Raw genomic sequence first — 17,905 nt, forward strand, 5'->3', positions numbered from 1 at the left:
GCACGGGGGTGGGGAGGGTGCCGTAGTAGTTGGCTCCCCAGGGGGCGCTCCCGCCCCGCAGCCAGCGCCTGGCACTGGGGGGCGCTGCACAGCTGCCCAGAGCAGACCCACGCTCAAGCCCTGGCTGCTGTGTGATCCTTCAAGACCCAGGACTCCCCAGGGAAGTGGGGCTCCCCAGGGGCCACTCACCCCCTCCGGGGAGCGGCTGCGAAGGGGAGACAGGCCAGTCCCAGGCTGCTCCGCCCTGGCCTTCGAGGTCACGCCGGGCCGTGTTTCCTAATTAGCCTGAAAATGTTACATGTGTTGTCAATAAACCTGCTTATTCCCCCCCAACCCGCCCCCCCGGTGTGGGGTGGCCCCCTACCCCACCCGCTCGCCCACCCCAGCGCCTAGCTAACTGAGCCAGAGGGGACAGGCCCCGTGCCCCATCCCCGCCCCCCTGAGCCAGCCGGCGCCCCCCAGAGGGGACAGGCCCCGTGCCCCATTCCCCTCCCCCCTGAGCCAGCCGGCGCCCCCCAGAGGGGACAGGCCCCGTGCCCCATTCCCCGCCCCCCGGAGCCAGCCGGCGCCCCCCAGAGGGCACAGGCCCCGTGCCCCATTCCCCGCCCCCCTGAGCCAGCCGGCGCCCCCCAGAGGGGACAGGCCCCGTGCCCCATTCCCCGCCCCCCTGAGCCAGCCGCCGCCCCCCAGAGGGCACAGGCCCCGTGCCCCATTCCCCGCCCCCCTGAGCCAGCCGCCGCCCCCCAGAGGGCACAGGCCCCGTGCCCCATTCCCCGCCCCCCTGAGCCAGCCGGCGCCCCCCAGAGGGCACAGGCCCCGTGCCCCATTCCCCTCCCCCCTGAGCCAGCCGGCGCCCCCCAGAGGGCACAGGCCCCGTGCCCCATTCCCCGCCCCCCTGAGCCAGCCGGCGCCCCCCAGAGGGCACAGGCCCCGTGCCCCATTCCCCGCCCCCCTGAGCCAGCCGGCGCCCCCCAGAGGGCACAGGCCCCGTGCCCCATTCCCCGCCCCCCTGAGCGAGCCGGCGCCCCCCAGAGGGCACAGGCCCCGTGCCCCATTCCCCGCCCCCCTGAGCCAGCCGGCGCCCCCCAGAGGGGACAGGCCCCGTGCCCCATTCCCCGCCCCCCTGAGCCAGCCGCCGCCCCCCAGAGGGGACAGGCCCCGTGCCCCATTCCCCGCCCCCCTGAGCCAGCCGGCGCCCCCCAGAGGGCACAGGCCCCGTGCCCCATTCCCCGCCCCCCTGAGCGAGCCGGCGCCCCCCAGAGGGCACAGGCCCCGTGCCCCATTCCCCGCCCCCCTGAGCCAGCCGGCGCCCCCCAGAGGGGACAGGCCCCGTGCCCCATTCCCCGCCCCCCTGAGCCAGCCGCCGCCCCCCAGAGGGGACAGGCCCCGTGCCCCATTCCCCGCCCCCCTGAGCCAGCCGCCGCCCCCCAGAGGGCACAGGCCCCGTGCCCCATTCCCCGCCCCCCTGAGCCAGCCGCCGCCCCCCAGAGGGGACAGGCCCCGTGCCCCATTCCCTGCCCTGGAGCCGGATGGGAGCTGGCGCCCCCCCAGAGGGCACAGGCCCCATGTCCCCCGGGGGGAGCGGTGGCTCTTTGAGGCCTGGGGGCGGCTCTGTGGGGCAGGCTGCGAGGATTCGAAGGGAGGCAGCAGCCGTGGGGCTCGTACGAGAGGTGCAGAGGCCACCCCCCCAGCTGGGCGGCACCCTGACCCCTGGCTGCCTGGGGCTGTGGGGCGGGGTGAGCTGGGCCAGGCCCAGACGCATCCTTGCCAGAGCCACCAGTGGGCTGGGGCTGGGGGGAGATTGTGACGGCCTCAGCCTTGGGGGGGGGACACCCCCTTCCTGCCAGCCAGCCCCCACCCGCCCCAGAACAGGCCCCTCCCCACCAGGGAATCAAGCCCCACCCCCTGAAGAAACGGGCCCCTCCCACTCAGATACAGGTTCCTCCCCCTCAGAAACAGGCCCCTCCCCCACCAAGTACAGGCCCCTCCCCGCTCTGGCCTGAGGCCCCGCCCCCAGCAGGGAATCAAGCCCCACCCCCTGAAGAAACAGGCCCCTCCCACTCAGATACAGGTTCCTCCCCCTCAGAAACACGCCCCTCCCCCACCAAGTACAGGCCCCTCCCCGCTCTGGCCTGAGGCCCCGCCCCCAGCAGGTGAAAAAGGCGGGAACACCCTCCCCCGCCTCGCGCCCTGTTCGCCCTCTGAGCGCTCACAGCCCCGCCCCGCACGTGCTCCACCTCCCCCCGCGTCTCCCACCCAGCGCATGCGTAAATGTCACGTGGGGGAGAGACGCTGACCAGGGGACGGAGCCCGCCTTGACTCGCGGTTACGCACACGCGCCTTGCGCCGCTTTCCCCACGCGCCCCGTCTTCCACGCATGCGCGCGAGGTGAGGGGGGGGGCGAGGGCGCCATGGCGCTCGATCTTGCTCTTGCGCCTCACTGTCCGCCCCGCGCATGCGCCGACCCGTGACCCTCCCCCCGCAGACGGCGCCTGCGCGGTCGGCAACCGTCTTCCGCCTCACGCGCCGCCCGCCTGGGCCTCGGCGCAGGCGCGCCGCGCGCGCCCAACCGCCCACCTGCCGGCGCCTGCGCAGTGCGGCTCCGCTCGCCGCCCGGGGGCCGCCGCTGTCAGTCGGTGCGCGGAGCCCGGCGCCGGGTGGGTCCAATGGGGCCGCAGTGAGGAGCCGGCCAGGCCCAGCCCGCCCCGGACATGGCCGACCCGGCCCCCGCCCGCAGCCTGGATGACATCGACCTCTCCGCCCTCAGGGTAAGGGGGGCAGAGGGCAAAGGTCACGGCGGCCTTGGCAACGGGGGGTTACAGGTGAAGGGGGAGGGGCCTATTGGGGGGCTGGGGGAGGGGCCTGATGTGGGGGGAGGGGGAAAGAGCCCCCCTCTTGTGCTGGCCCCTACGGGGGGTTCTGATGTGGGGGGAGGGGGAAAGAGCCCCCTCTTGTGCTGGCCCCTACGGGGGGGGTTCTGATGTGGGGGGAGGGGGAAAGAGCCCCCCCCTTGTGCTGGCCCCTACGGGGGGGGTTCTGATGTGGGGGGAGGGGGAAAGAGCCCCCCCCTTGTGCTGGCCCCTACGGGGGGGTTCTGATGTGGGGGGAGGGGGGAAGAGCCCCCCCCTTGTGCTGGCCCCTACGGGGGGGGTTCTGATGTGGGGGGAGGGGGGAAGAGCCCCCCTCTTGGGCTGGCCCCTACGGGGGGGTTTCTGATGTGGGGGGAGGGGGGAAGAGCCCCCCCTTGTGCTGGCCCCTACGGGGGGGGTTCTGATGTGGGGGGAGGGGGGAAGAGCCCCCCCTCTTGGGCTGGCCCCTACGGGGGGGTTCTGATGTGGGGGGAGGGGGAAAGAGCCCCCCCCTTGTGCTGGCCCCTACGGGGGGGTTCTGATGTGGGGGGAGAGGGGGAAGAGCCCCCCCCTTGTGCTGGCCCCTACGGGGGGGTTCTGATGTGGGGGGAGGGGGGAAGAGCCCCCCCTCTTGGGCTGGCCCCTACGGGGGGGTTCTGATGTGGGGGGAGGGGGGAAGAGCCCCCCCCTTGTGCTGGCCCCTACGGGGGGGGTTCTGATGTGGGGGGAGGGGGGAAGAGCCCCCCCTCTTGGGCTGGCCCCTACGGGGGGGTTCTGATGTGGGGGGAGGGGAAAGAGCCCCCCCTCTTGGGCTGGCCCCTACGGGGGGGTTCTGATGTGGGGGGAGGGGGAAAGAGCCCCCCCCTTGTGCTGGCCCCTACGGGGGAGTTCTGATGTGGGGGGAGGGGGAAAGAGCCCCCCCTCTTGTGCTGGCCCCTACGGGGGGGTTCTGATGTGGGGGGAGGGGGGAAGAGCCCCCCCTTGTGCTGGCCCCTACGGGGGGGGTTCTGATGTGGGGGGAGGGGGGAAGAGCCCCCCCTCTTGGGCTGGGCCCTACGGGGGGGTTCTGATGTGGGGGGAGGGGGAAAGAGCCCCCCCTCTTGGGCTGGGCCCTACGGGGGGGTTCTGATGTGGGGGGAGGGGGAAAGAGCCCCCCCCTTGTGCTGGCCCCTACGGGGGGGGTTCTGATGTGGGGGGAGAGGGGAAGAGCCCCCCGCTTGGGCTGGCCCCTACGGGGGGGTTCTGATGTGGGGGGAGAGGGGAAGAGCCCCCCGCTTGGGCTGGCCCCTACGGGGGGGGTTCTGATGTGGGGGGAGGGGGAAAGAGCCCCCTGCTTGGGCTGGGCCCTACGGGGGGGTTCTGATGTGGGGGGAGGGGGAAAGAGCCCCCCCCTTGTGCTGGCCCCTACGGGGGGGTTCTGATGTGGGGGGAGGGGGAAAGAGCCCCCCCTCTTGTGCTGGCCCCTACGGGGGGGTTCTGATGTGGGGGGAGGGGGAAAGAGCCCCCCCTCTTGTGCTGGCCCCTACGGGGGGGTTCTGATGTGGGGGGAGGGGGAAAGAGCCCCCCCCTTGGGCTGGCCCCTACGGGGGGGGTTCTGATGTGGGGGGAGGGGGGAAGAGCCCCCCGCTTGGGTTGGGCCTTGTGTTGGGACAAGGGGGCACCTCCCCTATTCTGGGCCCTATTGTGAGGGGAGGGTTCGGGTTGGGCTAAATGAGTCGCCCCCCCCCCCATTGTGGGACCTGGGAGGACACCCCCCATCTCTGCTGGACCCTCCCCCTTGTCCCTGGGTTGGGGGATGTGACTCAAGGGATTCCCCCCCGCTCTCCCCCCTCCCCCCGGAGCTGTTGCGGTGGGGTTAGGCAGATGGGGAAGTGATTAGATGGATGTGAGCCGTGCTCCCCGTTCCCCCTTGCTATCCGCCCCAGTGTCTCTGCAGCGGCTGTGGTCATTGCATTTACCCTGACTCATTGTGTCCCTCCCGTGTCACTGCAATGACTCTGATTCCCCGTTCCTCCGCCGCTTCCCCCCTTCGTCGCTGCACTCACCCTGATCCCCGGTTCCCAGTGTCCCTGCAGTGACCCTGATTCCCTGTGTCTCCCCCCCCCACCCTCCCAGTGTCACTGCTGCTACCCTGACTCCTTGTTTTCCCCCTTTGCTCTCCTCCCCACTGGCGTTGTTGTGGTTACCCCGTCCCCCCATCTCTGCAATGATCTCACTAGCTCTTCCCCACGCATGCTGCTGCGTTACCCTGTTCTCTCCTCCCCCGTCTCTCCTATTTCACCGATGGTGCCCAGCCTCTGCGTTCCTAACCGGTGCAGCAGTAGGCAGTGCAGGGAGGGCACATGTTGGTAGCTGGCTCAGGGGGCAGAGTGGGGAGCTGTTGCTGCAGTGGTTCATGGATGGTAGCACTTAGGCATGGATCATGGGGTCACTGTCCTGGCCCACATCAACCTGCTAGACCCCAAATCCGATTTTCAAATGTTGAATAACCGCCCCGTCTTGGAGTATTCTCCTCTGCTGTGCTGGGCTGGTGGTAAATCACCCTCAATCAAGCCCCCCACACTGCCAGCGCCCTTGTGTGGGAATGGTGATTCTGACATCCCCGGCTCTGCAGTGCTAACAAGCAGGAGTTCTTTAGGCCATCGCCACAAAACCTTGGCAATGCAACGTGGCGGCTCTGCTCAGGATTGAGGCGAGCTGGTGAATAATGATTAGCCTGGCATGCCAGGGGTTTCATGCAGAGTACAGAGCAGAGCTTCTGCATTGGAGCATTCATTCCCTCGACCTTGAGGGATCACGTACGCCAATGGGAGAACCCCTCCTGGCGGGGTAGATAGTGTCTACGCAGAAGTGCTATCGGTGTAGTGTCTCGTGTAGAGAAGCCCTGAGATCGATGTAGTTATACCAGTATAATCACCTATAATAATGAGGCTATATATATATATATAATAAAGGCTAATGCTTTTCGTCCGTCGATCATTATACCCACTCCCTGCCTCAGTTTCCCCATCTGTAAAACGGGGATGTGCCTTATCAAAGGTCACCTAACAGATCAGCGTCAGAGCTCTGAATAGAAGGTCTCCCAGTGCTCTAGCCAAGGCAACACCTGCCTTTATACCAGTATAATTAGATCTTCCCCATAACTGTGGTGCTGGTACCAGTATAAAATCAGTCACTGGCCCGAAGTCCCTGGCAAACCATTTCCCTTTTTACAGGAACCCTAGTTTATAATTGTGTTTAATGGGAACGAACCGAGGTGCCGGCTGCAGGTCGGCCTGTGCTGTGAATTCTCGCCTCCCTCAGCAGAACAGCTCCGGAACGCTTTGGAATGTGATTACATCTCTTTTCAAACCACCGTCTATCTCACAGACAAACGAGGGAGGTTTCGTAACGCTGGCTCTGTGCAGATGTCATTGCTGGTGGGTGGATAGAACTTCTTCCCAGCTGGCTGCAGTCTTTCTGTCCTTCCCAAAGGATCCCCAACATCTGCCTGCCTTATTCAGGTGGTAGCACCCAGTCATGGACTCCGCTGATCACAGGGAGAAAATATCCGGTACCAAGGTGCTCTTTAATCTGTCAGAAAGGCAGCACACAAACCAACGGCTAGCAGATAAAGCCAGACAAATTCATGCGAGAAATAAGGCACAGGTTTTGTACAGTGTGGGTGATTAGCCGTTGGCCCAAACTGCCTACAGCAGTGGTAGATTCTCCGTCTCGCCAGATGATGTGGAATGGAAGTGGAAGTCAGCGCATTTAAAACTGGCCAAAGGAAATATGCTGGGCACTGCATTTAAAAAGCAGTGCCACAAGAGGCCAAGAGTTTAGCGAGATTTAAACAAATGATCAGACGTTTTATGTGGGTAATAGTAAGGATTGAAAAGAAAAACAAGAGTTAGACTCTCGCTCTTCAGGGCACAAGCACGACTCATCCTCTGTGTAACAGAGACAGGTTATCCCGTGGCTGCAGGGTTTCTTGTCTCCAACAGCTCTTACAAGGCTCTGGGCTGAATGGACCCTGGTTCTGGCGATTCTTTTGCTGATAGAAACTGCGGTGCCAGTAGGGTGGAATGCAACAATTGTTCAACAGGGCCCAGTGTTTTAGGACAGGAAGTGACACATTTCTTATCTGATTGGAAGTGCAGGGGCTGGGCATGGTGCATTTCTGGAGTAAACCCTGGTATGCATCAGCCTTTGCTAAATGGCAACCTAAGCACAGAATCTGCTCGTCCCATCTGGTTTGCCCCGATTCATAGAGGAAAGCCAGGAGAGACACTTAGATAATCTAGTACCCTACAGGCAAGAGAATTTCACCCAGCTCCCACTGTATTGAGTGTAAGAATTGTGCTGGGCTAAAGCGTCTTCCAGAGAGGTTCCAGTCTGGATGGGAAGGCAGAAAGAGATGGGAAATCCACCCCTGCCCTGGGGACCTTGTTTCAATGGTTAATCACTCACGCTGTGGGAAGCATATGCCTTATTTCTAATGGGAATTTGCATGGCTTTAGCTTCCAGCTGTTTACTCCCCATGTAGGTACTTACAGACCGTGATTAATGTCTTTGGTAAGATGAATACTTTGAGCTGCTTTGTGAGGCGTGGTTGCCAGCTTGTCGATCCTCCTTATAGCTCTTGTCTAAACCCTCTCCCATGTTTCATCATCATCGTTTTTAAAGTGTGGATGCGAGCGCAGGACACGATATCATTGCCACTCGCTGGGAGCTCATGGCTGACTTCTCAGGATTTCCCAAAAGGCCACGCTTACCCCCTGCCAGTGGGGACGGGGTCTTAATTTCGCTACTTGGGTTCTGACTTACCTGGTCTGAGCGGTGATTGGTCACTTGCCAGGGATATTTGGCCGGAAGGCACACAGTGTTCAAAAGTGCAGCGTGAGACGAGAGCCAAAAACTAACCCCAAACCCAGCCAGCCAGGTGGTGCATCTGTCTGTATCCATGTGTGGAGAAGGCAATGTGTTGGGCTTTGCTGCTTCAGATTGAAATGGGGGGTGCTAATACCCATGACCAAGTCCGAGCTGGGAGCTGTCTGGCTGCCCTAACTGGAATGACTGCCCCATCTGCATCAAGAAGTCTTCCCACGGTTGCTGCTGAGCGGGGGCTGGCAGCGTTCAGAGCCTTAGTGCAGACATGGAGCTGGGGACTGTGTGGAAAGGCTTTCTCTGCGTGGGGCTAGAGTCATAAGGGATCTGACTTCCTGTACAGTGCAGGCCCTGAATGGATCCCTGTGTGAACTGAGCAGATCTTTTAGAAAAACTTCCCACCCCTTCTGTCCATGCACCGATGGCCAGAAGCTGGGCCTGGCTGACGGGCTGGATCACTCAGTAATCACCCTGTTCCGTTCGTTCTCTCTGAAGCATCTGGCCCAGGCCGCTTTGGTGGGCTAGACGAACCATCGGTCTGAGCCAGTGTGGCCGTTCATATGTTCATCTTTATGGAAAAATTGCCACGGCAGCCCTAGTGCTTAAACCCCCTCACTGTTAACATGTCGCGCCTGCTTTCCAGCCTGCGTTTGTCTCGCTTCGATTTTCAGCCCTTGGGTCGGGTTAGACTGAAGAGCCCGGTGTTAAACATTTGTGCCCCGCGTAGGTGCTGATCAAGCCACCCCTTAGCCCCTTGGATTGCGATCCTGCCATCTCTCCTTATAAGGCAGGCTTTCCCTTCCTTCCTGAACTGCAGACGCCCAAACATGACAACAGTATCCCAGGGTGCCTTGCTCCTATGTGAGATTCCCCTGTGTGTGCATCTGAGGGTGGCGTTAGCCTTTGCATCAGAAGCTGCCACACAGACACCACCCCAAGACCGAGATCGGGGTCCCCCCATGCCAGGTACTGTACAAACATATTGTAAGAGACAGCCCCCCCCAACCCCATGATCTTTAAGGCTGTGTGAAAATTAAGGTCCAAAATTTCCTTGATCAACTTTTTATACACCTCACAAGTTTCTGCAAACTGGAGTGAGATGTGTCAAATCGGCCTCCAGGCGCAGGGGGTCACAAAACCCCTGTTTCTACAGGGCCTGCACTGACAGTCCCAAACCACAACTTCAGCGCACCCCAGATTCAGCTTTTGAACCCAACTATTAAAATCAATCACAACTTTGTTCCAGCCTCAAGCCTCTTACAATGTAGGGGCCCGGTCCACATTGCATCGCATTGGGAGCTCCTGTCCAGCTAACTCTCCACCGTGACCCCCGACTCCTTTTTGGATGCGGTGGTCTTTCTAGCTGTCACGGACTCACAGGTCATGGCCACTCTTGGCCCCGTGCGGTCTGTGGGGGGAACTCCCTTCAGTGAGACAGCCCTTCTCGGGGGTCCACTCTCTCTCGTGGGTTAAGCCCCCCCATCCTGGAACCACCCCTCTCTGAGCCTTAGCATGCCTGTCTCTGCCGTGGGCCCCTTGGGGAGACCCTCAGGGCCTCCACTCCCAGTGGGAATAATGCCCCCTGATCTCTAGACTGGAGTGACTCTCAGCCAGCATAAAACAGAAAGGTTTATTGAACGTTTGACCCCAGCATAGGAAACTCCTCAGGCCTGGTCTCCCTCAACACAGTACATCCAAGTCTCTCCTGCATCCAGCGGGGCTCTGCCTGCTCCCTCCCTCCAGCCCCGAGCCCCCCTGCTTCCCAGCTGGGCATCTCCTATCACCTCCCCCAAGCCCCACCTCTGTCCATTGTCTTCTCTCTAGGTAAACAGGGTCGCCTGGGCCCCCTCTCCCCTCATCTGTCCTCTGGCCCCTCTGGCTGGGACTGGCTGGTCAGGTGGGGGGGGGGTGTCCTCTCTTCGCAGCCCGTTGTCCTCCCACTGGCCAGAACCAGCTCATGGTCTCCCCTGCAGTTATGGCTCCACCCCGCTTTGTGCTAGCTAGTCCTCTGCAGGGCTGACTGTGGTGTGCTGGCTCTACTCGCTGGGCTGGTACCTGGGAGATCTGAGTTCAATTCCCAGGTCCTCCAGCACAGGCTGCCTGCATTACCGTGGGGAAACTGAGGCCTGGAGAGATGCAGTGACCAAACGGGAGCTGCTGCTGAGTCTGACACCAAGGCCGGGTGCTGCAGCTGCTGGCTTCGTGTCACTCCGAGGGCGTCTTCCGCTCGGCGTTGGCATTCGAATCCAGGCCGTGCGCCTGAGGTGTTCAGCGCAGTGCGAGTTGCGAGGTAGAACTTGTTGACTGCAGTGTGTGTCTTTGGATCTGATAAAAAGAACAGGGGGACTCGTGGCACCTTAGAGACTAACCCGTTTATCTGAGCATGAGCTTTCGTGAGCTACAGCTCACTTCACACGTTCCTGCTCTTGTGGCTTCTGTCCTTGAACTCGCATCGTGCGGCTCTAGCTCGTGGATGCGAAATAAAGGAAGAGACGGAGCTAATAAGGGCTTTTAATGTCTAACTGTCCACATGTTCCTGACGAGCCGCAACGCATGCCTGGCTCCCTGCTGATACAAAGGCTCACAGCCACCGAAAAATCCACTTTAGAAACAGCTTTTGTATTCTCCTTGTCCTGGCCGAGATTAGGGGGGCCCTTGGCTGTGCTGAGCACTGCCCAGAGGCCCCCGCTCCCTGACCGAGATTGGGGCAGAGCACTGCCTGCCACCTCCCCCCTCCCTGACCGAGATTGGGGCAGAGCACTGCCTGCCACCTCCCCCTCCCTGACCGAGATTGGGGCAGAGCACTGCCTGCCACCTCCCCCCTCCCTGACCGAGATTGGGCGGGAAGTGATGCGCGTACACACACACACCCCGAGATGGTGGGGAGCGCTGCCTGGCACCGCCCTCACCCCCCCACACCGAGATTGGGGGGGAACACTGCCCATCTCTGCCCTCCCCCACCCCCAACCAAGATCGGAGGGTCCTCGCCTCTGCTGGGCGCTACACAGGTCCATAGCAAGAGACATCCCTGTGCCAAACAGCTGACAATCTGAGGAGATATGCTGGGAAGGGAAAAGTTGCGTGTCGACAGGGGACTTGCCCAAGTCCCCCAGCAGGTCGAAGGCAGAGCTGGTCTCATTGTCTGGACTGCGCTTCATTGAACAATCGCTGGAGAGCCCCAGCAGGGTCTTCAGCAGGGAGCAGAGACTGCTGCAAATGAAACGCCTGAGGCTGCTGAGACCATCTTCCACCTCTAGGTCACAGGTTCAAAGCAGGCTGGCTGCATGCTGAGCTGTGGGTCTGGAGGGAATGTGGATGCCTGCCTGGTTCCACAGGCTGTACAGACCCCACCTCCAGGGGTGCTATCCCAGCCCTGCGGGCACGGCAGACGCTGCTGCTAGAGAGGCAGTCTGCTCCCCGGGCCAGGGCATTGGGCTCAGGACACCTGGTTCTGTTCCCAACCCTTTGGTCTGCGTGCAGCGCCTAGCACAGTGGGATCCTGGGCCTTGACGGAGCACCTGGGGACTGCCGTAATGCCCTGAACGTACAGCACCTGGCACAGAAGGGTCCTGGGCCCTGACAGGGCGCCTGAGGGCTGCCATAATACCCCTAACGTACAGTGCCTGGCACATGGGGGTCCTGGGCCCTGACGGGGTGCCTGGGGACTGCTGTAATACCCCTAATGTACAGTACCTGGCACATCAGGGCCCAGGATCCCACTGTGCCAGGCACTGTACGTTCAGGGCATTACAGCATTCCCCAGGCATGTGGCTGAGCTGGGAATTGCACCCTGGACTCTTCTGCCTCAGGGCATTGTGAGGAGCTCAGTTGGCAGCGCTCTGGCTCCTTTGGCAATTCTGCCGTTGGTGGTTTGGGCCCAGGGTTGCGAGCTGGGGGTGGGGGCGCGTTGGGGGTTGGCGGAGGGGCTGCAGGCTGGGCCCGGGGGGTAACATGCCGAGCCCGTGGCGATGGTCCTTGCGTTAAACAGCAGCAGCAGCAGAGTTCCCCAGCTGGCTGACCTGCCTCTCTGGTGCGAACGGGGTGGGGTGCTTCTCTGCTCTCTGCCTGGACTGGATGTGCCCCAACCTGCCCCAAGTCAGCTGCGGAGCAAACCTCTCCCTTTTCGGAGCTGGTCTAGCGCTGGATTTGGGGAGGGGGCATGGGCTGCTCCCCTCAGGGTGCTTTTGGCCCAGAGGCGCATGCTGCAGTGTCTCGTGCGGTGGGGGCCTACTCCTTGGCTGGAGAGCGAAGTCCTGTGGGGCTTCCCCGCTGGATCCCCGGCTGCGAAAGGCTCGTTGCAGGATGGTTCATGCTGGGAGTCTGAGAGTGCTGAGCTGGGGCGCTGGACAGGTCTGGAGGAAAGGTCCCTGCCTCAGTGGAGGTTTGTGGGGAGAGCTGCCCAGACTCCTGGTGTAATTGCCCCAGGTACAACACCGCCCCCCAGCTGGTGGCCTCTATTGTACCGGGCACTACACAGCCAGAGTAAAGCAGTGCCAGCCCTGGGAGTCATGGTCTAATCAGACAAGGCGGCTATCTTATCCCCATTGTACAGATAGGGGAACTGAGGCCCGGAGACGCAGGGACTCCCCCAGGGTTTTCCGTAGATTCAGGCCAGCAGGGACCATTGTGATCACAGGCTGGAGAACTGCCCCCAGATCACGCAGACAGTCTGGAGCAGAGCTGAAAATCCCAGGTGGCCGGGATGGATTTCACGCTGGCTTTGGGGAGCCCCGACCTCCTTTTGTAGTCTGGTGTCTGACCAAGCCCACCTTCCGGCAGAAGGCTTCATGTAGCTGCACGACTCCTGATTCCCCTTTTCCACACACCTGCCGTGAAATGCAAATCAATACCTTGTGTGGTGGCCGCGGATCTGCCTTATTGTGATTTACTGTTGAGGGTGGGACGTGCTGGGTAACTCCCCGCTCTGCCGTGGGCTGTGGGAGAAAGCAGCGCCGTGGGGCTGACTGAACATAACATGGGAGCAGCCATACTGAGTCGGAGCAAACGTCCATCTAGCCCAGTGTCCTGTCTTCCAACAGTGGCCAATGCCAGGTGCCCCAGAGGGAATGAATCATCCAGTGATCCGTCTCCTGTCACCCATCCCCAGCTTCTGGCAAACAGGGGCTAGGGACACCAGCCCTGCCCAGCCTGGCTAATAGCCACTGCTGGACCATCCTCCAGGAATGTATCTAGTTCTTTTCTGAATCCTATTATAGTCTGAAATTAACTGAAATTAACTGATGCTGAAGCGCTAAAGGGAAACCTTATTCATCATTCTGGAGCTCAGCAAAACTGCTTTACGATCTCCTTAAAGCGGGATCGGGGCCTTTCCGAAGCCCTGCCCTGGGCCTGTCCAGCTTCCCCCCCCGTCCTTTTTCTTTGTGGCACAGGGAGCTCTCTGCAGCGAGGCCTGCTGTCTAATTAGCAAAGGCAGGCAACCCACAGCACCTCACGCATTTAAGTGATGTTTCTCGGCTGGAAATAAGGTGACCTCATTGTTGTCTGGGAGGAGAAGGAATAGCCCCGTGATGGGGGCTCGTGGGTGGGGGGAGACAGCCTGCACACGGCTGGAGCTGGGTATGTTAGCAATGCGTATTGGCTCTCCAGGGACAGCATGAATTTGCTGAGCTCTGAGGCTCACTGAGGGCCATGTGGCTGGTGACCCGGGTGATGGGAGAGGAGTGCTACAGATGTGGGTCAGCGTGATCTAGTGGGTCCAGCAGTGGGCTAGGACACGAGAGACCCAGCTTCTGTTCCCAGATCTGCCACTGAGCGACCTTGGGCGAGTCCCTTCACTGCCTCATGCCTCAGTTTCCCCTGCCTGTCCAGTGAGTGTAATAATCCCCAGCGTGAAGTGCTGTGAGATCTGTAAATGGAAAGCGCAAGGTATCATTAGTATTTGGGGGGGCTGCATGGCTCGTGGGAAGGGATCACTGCTGCATGGGGACTCATGGGCAATGAGGAATCATTTGGCCTGTTAACCTTGGCTCAGAGGGCCCAAGGCTGCTGGATATTCCCCCTGTGCGTGATCCCAGGCTAAAAAAGTCGCTGGAGAAGGATGGCTTCATGGTTCAGGCTGGGACGTAGGACGCCCGGCTGCGTAGTGGACCAGGCCCCTAGATTGTAAGAGGCTTGAGGCTGGAACAAAGTTGTGATTGATTTTAATAGTTGGGTTCAAAAGCTGAATCTGGGGTGCGCTGAAGTTGCGGTTTGGGGCTGTCAGTGCAGGCACTGTAGAAACGGGGGTTTTGTGACCCCCCTGCACCTGGAGGCCGATTTGACACATCTCACTCCAGTTTGCAGAAACTTGTGGGGTGTATAAAAAGTTGCTCAAGGAAATTTTGGACCTCAATTTTCATACAAAGCCTTAAAGATCATTGGGTGGGGGGGGCTGTCTCTTACAATATGTTTGTACAGTACTTGGCATGGGGGGGACCCCTATCTTGGTCTTGGGGTGGTGTCTGTGTGGCAGCTTCTGATCTAGGCTGGGACCTCCAGGGTGCTACAGTGATCGATAACTCCCAGCTGAAACCTACCGTGGGGGGGAACTTGCTTTCTGTGCAGTTCCCCTCAGGGTGGGCTTTGCCGTGAGGAACATGGGGGGCGCAGCTGCAGGTTCCTATCTCGATATATAGGGGGAAGATCGGAAATGCCTGCTCCGGACAGAAGCGTCCTGTGATGAAGCGGGACTGTTCTTAATGTTTCCTCTGAATAGGCTGGGGGTGCCTCAGTTTCCCCTAGGCAGTTCTTAAGTCTCTAGGGGGTGGGATAAGGGTGTAGGATCATTGCAGAGCCCTAGAGGGCAGGTGTACGCAGGGGTTTGGACACAGAGAATGGCCTGTTTCCTGGCCACTGATGGAGAGGTGAGAGCTAAAGGGTTGGAGAACAAAGGAATCCGGTGACCTCCTGGCCCGGGAAAGGGACAAAGCCCAGAGGAGGAGGGGCTGGAGGGAGTTTCAGTTTGGGGCTGGCTGGGACATGGAGTGAAGGGCAGACGGGGTTGTCTGGCTCACTGCCCCCCAAAATGGACCCGGCTGAGGGGTCCCGGTCTCTGCACCTACAAGCTCTGTGTCAGACCACGTTCCTGTCGTCTAATAAACCTTCTGTGTTACCGGCTGGCTGAGAGTCCCGGCTGACTGCAGAGTTGGGGGGCAGGACCCTCTGGCTTCCCCAGGACCCTGCCTGGGTGGTCTCGCTGGGGGAAGTGCACGGAGAGGCAGAGGAAGCTGAAGGCTCCGAGGTCAGACCCAGGAAGGGGGAAGCCGGGTGAGCTGTGTGTCCTGCAGACAGGCTGCTCCCCGAGAGGAGACTCCCCAGAGTCCTGCCTGGCTTTGTAGGGAGCAGTTCCAGAGCATCGCCCGGGGACTCCGTGACACTTCCCTGGCCTGCTTTGCCAGCAGCTGCCGGTTTCTGTCGCCTCGCCGCTGGTGGGCACCAGGCTGTAGTTTGAAGGGATTGGGGGTTCCCCATCTTACTGCCCCCCATACCTCTGCGCTGGGGTGGTCTACAGCTGTGGATGCTGGGTGGTCTTGCTGTGCTTGCCATGCAGGTCCAGAAGTGACAAGCACCAACACACATGCAGCTGCGGAAGAGATGCCCTCGGTGGTGCAGGGCCGAGTGGCTGGGGGTCACACAGACCCCCCCACCCCAATCTGAGGGCCTCTCTGAAGGGCCAAGCCCTGAGCAAACCCATCGCAAGTTGCTCCCAGCCCTGAGGAGAGCAGGAAAGATGGTTCCCCCCCTCCCTCTTACAGCTGGGAACTGAGGCACAGAAGCGAAGTGAAGTGGCCAGGGTCACACAGGGAGCTTGTGGCAGAGCTGGGAAATGAACTCAGGTCTCTGAGTCCCATCCGGTCCGTTAACCACAAAGGCAGCCTTGCTGTCTCCCAAGCCCACTCCCCTCCCAGAGCTGGGGAGAAAACCCAGGAGTCCTGGCTCCCAGCCTCTCTGCTCTAACCCACCAGACCACACTTCCCTCCCAGAGCTGGGGAGAGAACCCAGAAGTCCTGGCTCCTGGGCCCCTTCCTCAAACCCTAGACTCCAGCTGCTGCCTGGCTGCCACTGAGAATGAGTGCCATATTGCCCCTGGCAGGGAGTAGGGCTGATTGGGTCATGTTTGAACCTGCCTGAGATGCAGACTCCGGGCCAGCTCTGTGCCAACGGGAGGTACGTTGTCTGGGGAGAACGCCGCGGGGCAGGGAAGGGGTTGTGGTGTTCCAGGATGGGCCATTCCACCCCAGCATTGCCCATGCGCCGGCTTCCCCAGGTTCTCCGCTCTACATTGTGCCAGCAGCCTGTGGGGCCAGGGGGTGGGTGGATGGCTTTGCGAAGGGAGGTGGCTGAGAAGCCTGGGTCCTCTGAACAGACCAGCCAGGGCTTGCCTGCATCCCCTGTGCCTTCCCCCAGCCATGCTCTTGGTTGTGTTTTGAATCTCTTCCTCTCCCAACCCCGGGTGTCCCCGTTATCTGTAGAAATGTCTGAGGGCCCTTGAATGCAGCTCTCATGGCAGTGAGTTCCGCAGGCTAATTTATGGGTGGGGCACGAGCCTAGAGGTGGCAGAGCCAGCTCAATTTCCTGCTCTGCCACAGACTTCTTGTGTGACACTGGGCCAGTCACTCAGCTGCTCCGTGCCTCGGTTTCCCCATCTGACCAGCGGGGATCCCTGCCATGCCAGCTGTGACGATCAATACACTGAAGGGTGTGAGGCTGTGGTGGGAACCATACATTGATTACGGGGCTCCTATAGAGAGAGTCTGACAAAAATCTACTGGAGTGCCATCTAGCCTGAACCCTTGGGTCAGAGAATCCCGCCCACTAGCCCCTGTATTTAGCCTACTAAAGCTCCCAGAAAAGCTCCAGCCTGGGTCGGACGCCCCCAAGAGATGGAGATGCCCCCCCGAAACAGGCCTTTGGCTGGCACGAGTGGGAGCCATGTCCTTTCACCACCTCATACTGGGGACTTACACGGGTCTTTCGAATTACGTGGAGAGTGAGGGACAACAAACCCAGCTGGGCTCGAAAGGTTCTCGTCCTCCTTCAGATGTCTGTGTGTGCCGGTAGCTGCCGGGGGCTGTGCATTGTACAAACACTCTGAGGGCTTTGTGTGGGGGTGGGAGGGGGGCTTGGGCTTACACACGTCCACACTACAGCATAGCCAGTATCCTAGACAGCGCAAGGAAACCGTGCTCGCAGGGAGTCTGCAGCAGAGCCAGGATTTGAACCCAGATCTCCTGCCTCCAAGCCCAGTGCTCTTAGTTACAAGCCCCTTGCTGCCCGTCTGTCCTTCTCGTGCTCAGTGTCGGCTTTCTGCGTGTAACTGGGGGTCGTCTGCCAGGCGCTGGGCTGTGTCACGCTGCCCGGGGTGTAGGTGGAGCGTCACTGAGATGAACTGGGGGACTTCTCAGGAGACTGAGCTCCAGTCTGAGCTGGGGACCCCCCCACCAGCCTGAGGAGTGGCTCCCCATGGTCAGCCCCCCTCCCTAGAGCGTGCTGGGAGCGCTGTCGCGAGTGGGTTTGAGATGCCCAGGGCCCCCCCTGGAGGCTGGCATGCCCTGCGTGGTGCTGGGGCGGGCGCACAGTGGGGGCGATGTTCTTGGAGGGGGGCAAGGACGCTAGGGCTGCGTCTCCCTGGGCCTCGCTGAACGCTTTGATCCAGCAGGGACCATGGGCCTTTCTGCGGCTGCGAGACGGGAAGCTCTCTGGGGCAGCACCTGGCTCTGGGTGCAGTGCCCGGTGTGATGAGGGGCACCTGATCTCAGGTGCTGGGTGTCTGTGCAGTGCCGGCATGGTGCCACCCCATCTTGGTGAGTTAGAGCCGGGGGGGCCTGGGAGCCAGGACTCCTGGGTTCTCTCCCCAGCTCTAGGAGGGGCATGGGTTGTGGGGGTGGGGAGCAGGGAGTCTGTACGCTTGGATTCCTTCCCTTGCCAGCTCTCCTCTCTAAACGCAGGCTGTTCTCTCTCTGAGGGAATGAGGGTGGGTCGGGAAGCTGCAAGTACAAAGTCCTGTTGACTCTGGAGGTGTGACCTGGATTGCCGTGCCAGGAAGGGGGCGGGAAGGAGGCTTTTGCTGGGCCCCCAGAAGGGCAATCCAGGGGCAGGAACGTGGTGTCCTGAAGAGAATACCCAGCTCCAATCCCATTCTCCAAGATAAACACCGGTTCCTTGGATTCCCAGCTCTCCCTCCCACC

At 61.1% G+C, this 17,905-nt stretch overlaps 1 protein-coding gene across 10 annotated transcripts in view; it reads left to right on the forward strand.

Moving 5' to 3' along the window:
* The first annotated feature begins 2,582 nt into the window (after positions 1 to 2,582).
* MINK1 (misshapen like kinase 1) overlaps positions 2,583 to 17,905 on the forward strand; it is a 63,469-nt gene continuing 48,146 nt past the window's right edge. For all 10 annotated transcript variants that reach the window (XM_084616636.1, XM_084616642.1, XM_084616645.1 and 7 more), the window contains exon 1: positions 2,583 to 2,768. In XM_084616636.1, coding sequence (XP_084472762.1) covers positions 2,712 to 2,768 — 57 coding nt within the window. In that variant the 5' untranslated portion in view covers positions 2,583 to 2,711. The remainder of the gene's footprint in view (positions 2,769 to 17,905) is intronic.

This window comes from Lepidochelys olivacea (assembly GCF_965140295.1).
Source record: "Lepidochelys olivacea isolate rLepOli2 genome assembly, chromosome: 28".
Classification (NCBI taxonomy): Eukaryota; Metazoa; Chordata; order Testudines; family Cheloniidae; genus Lepidochelys; species Lepidochelys olivacea.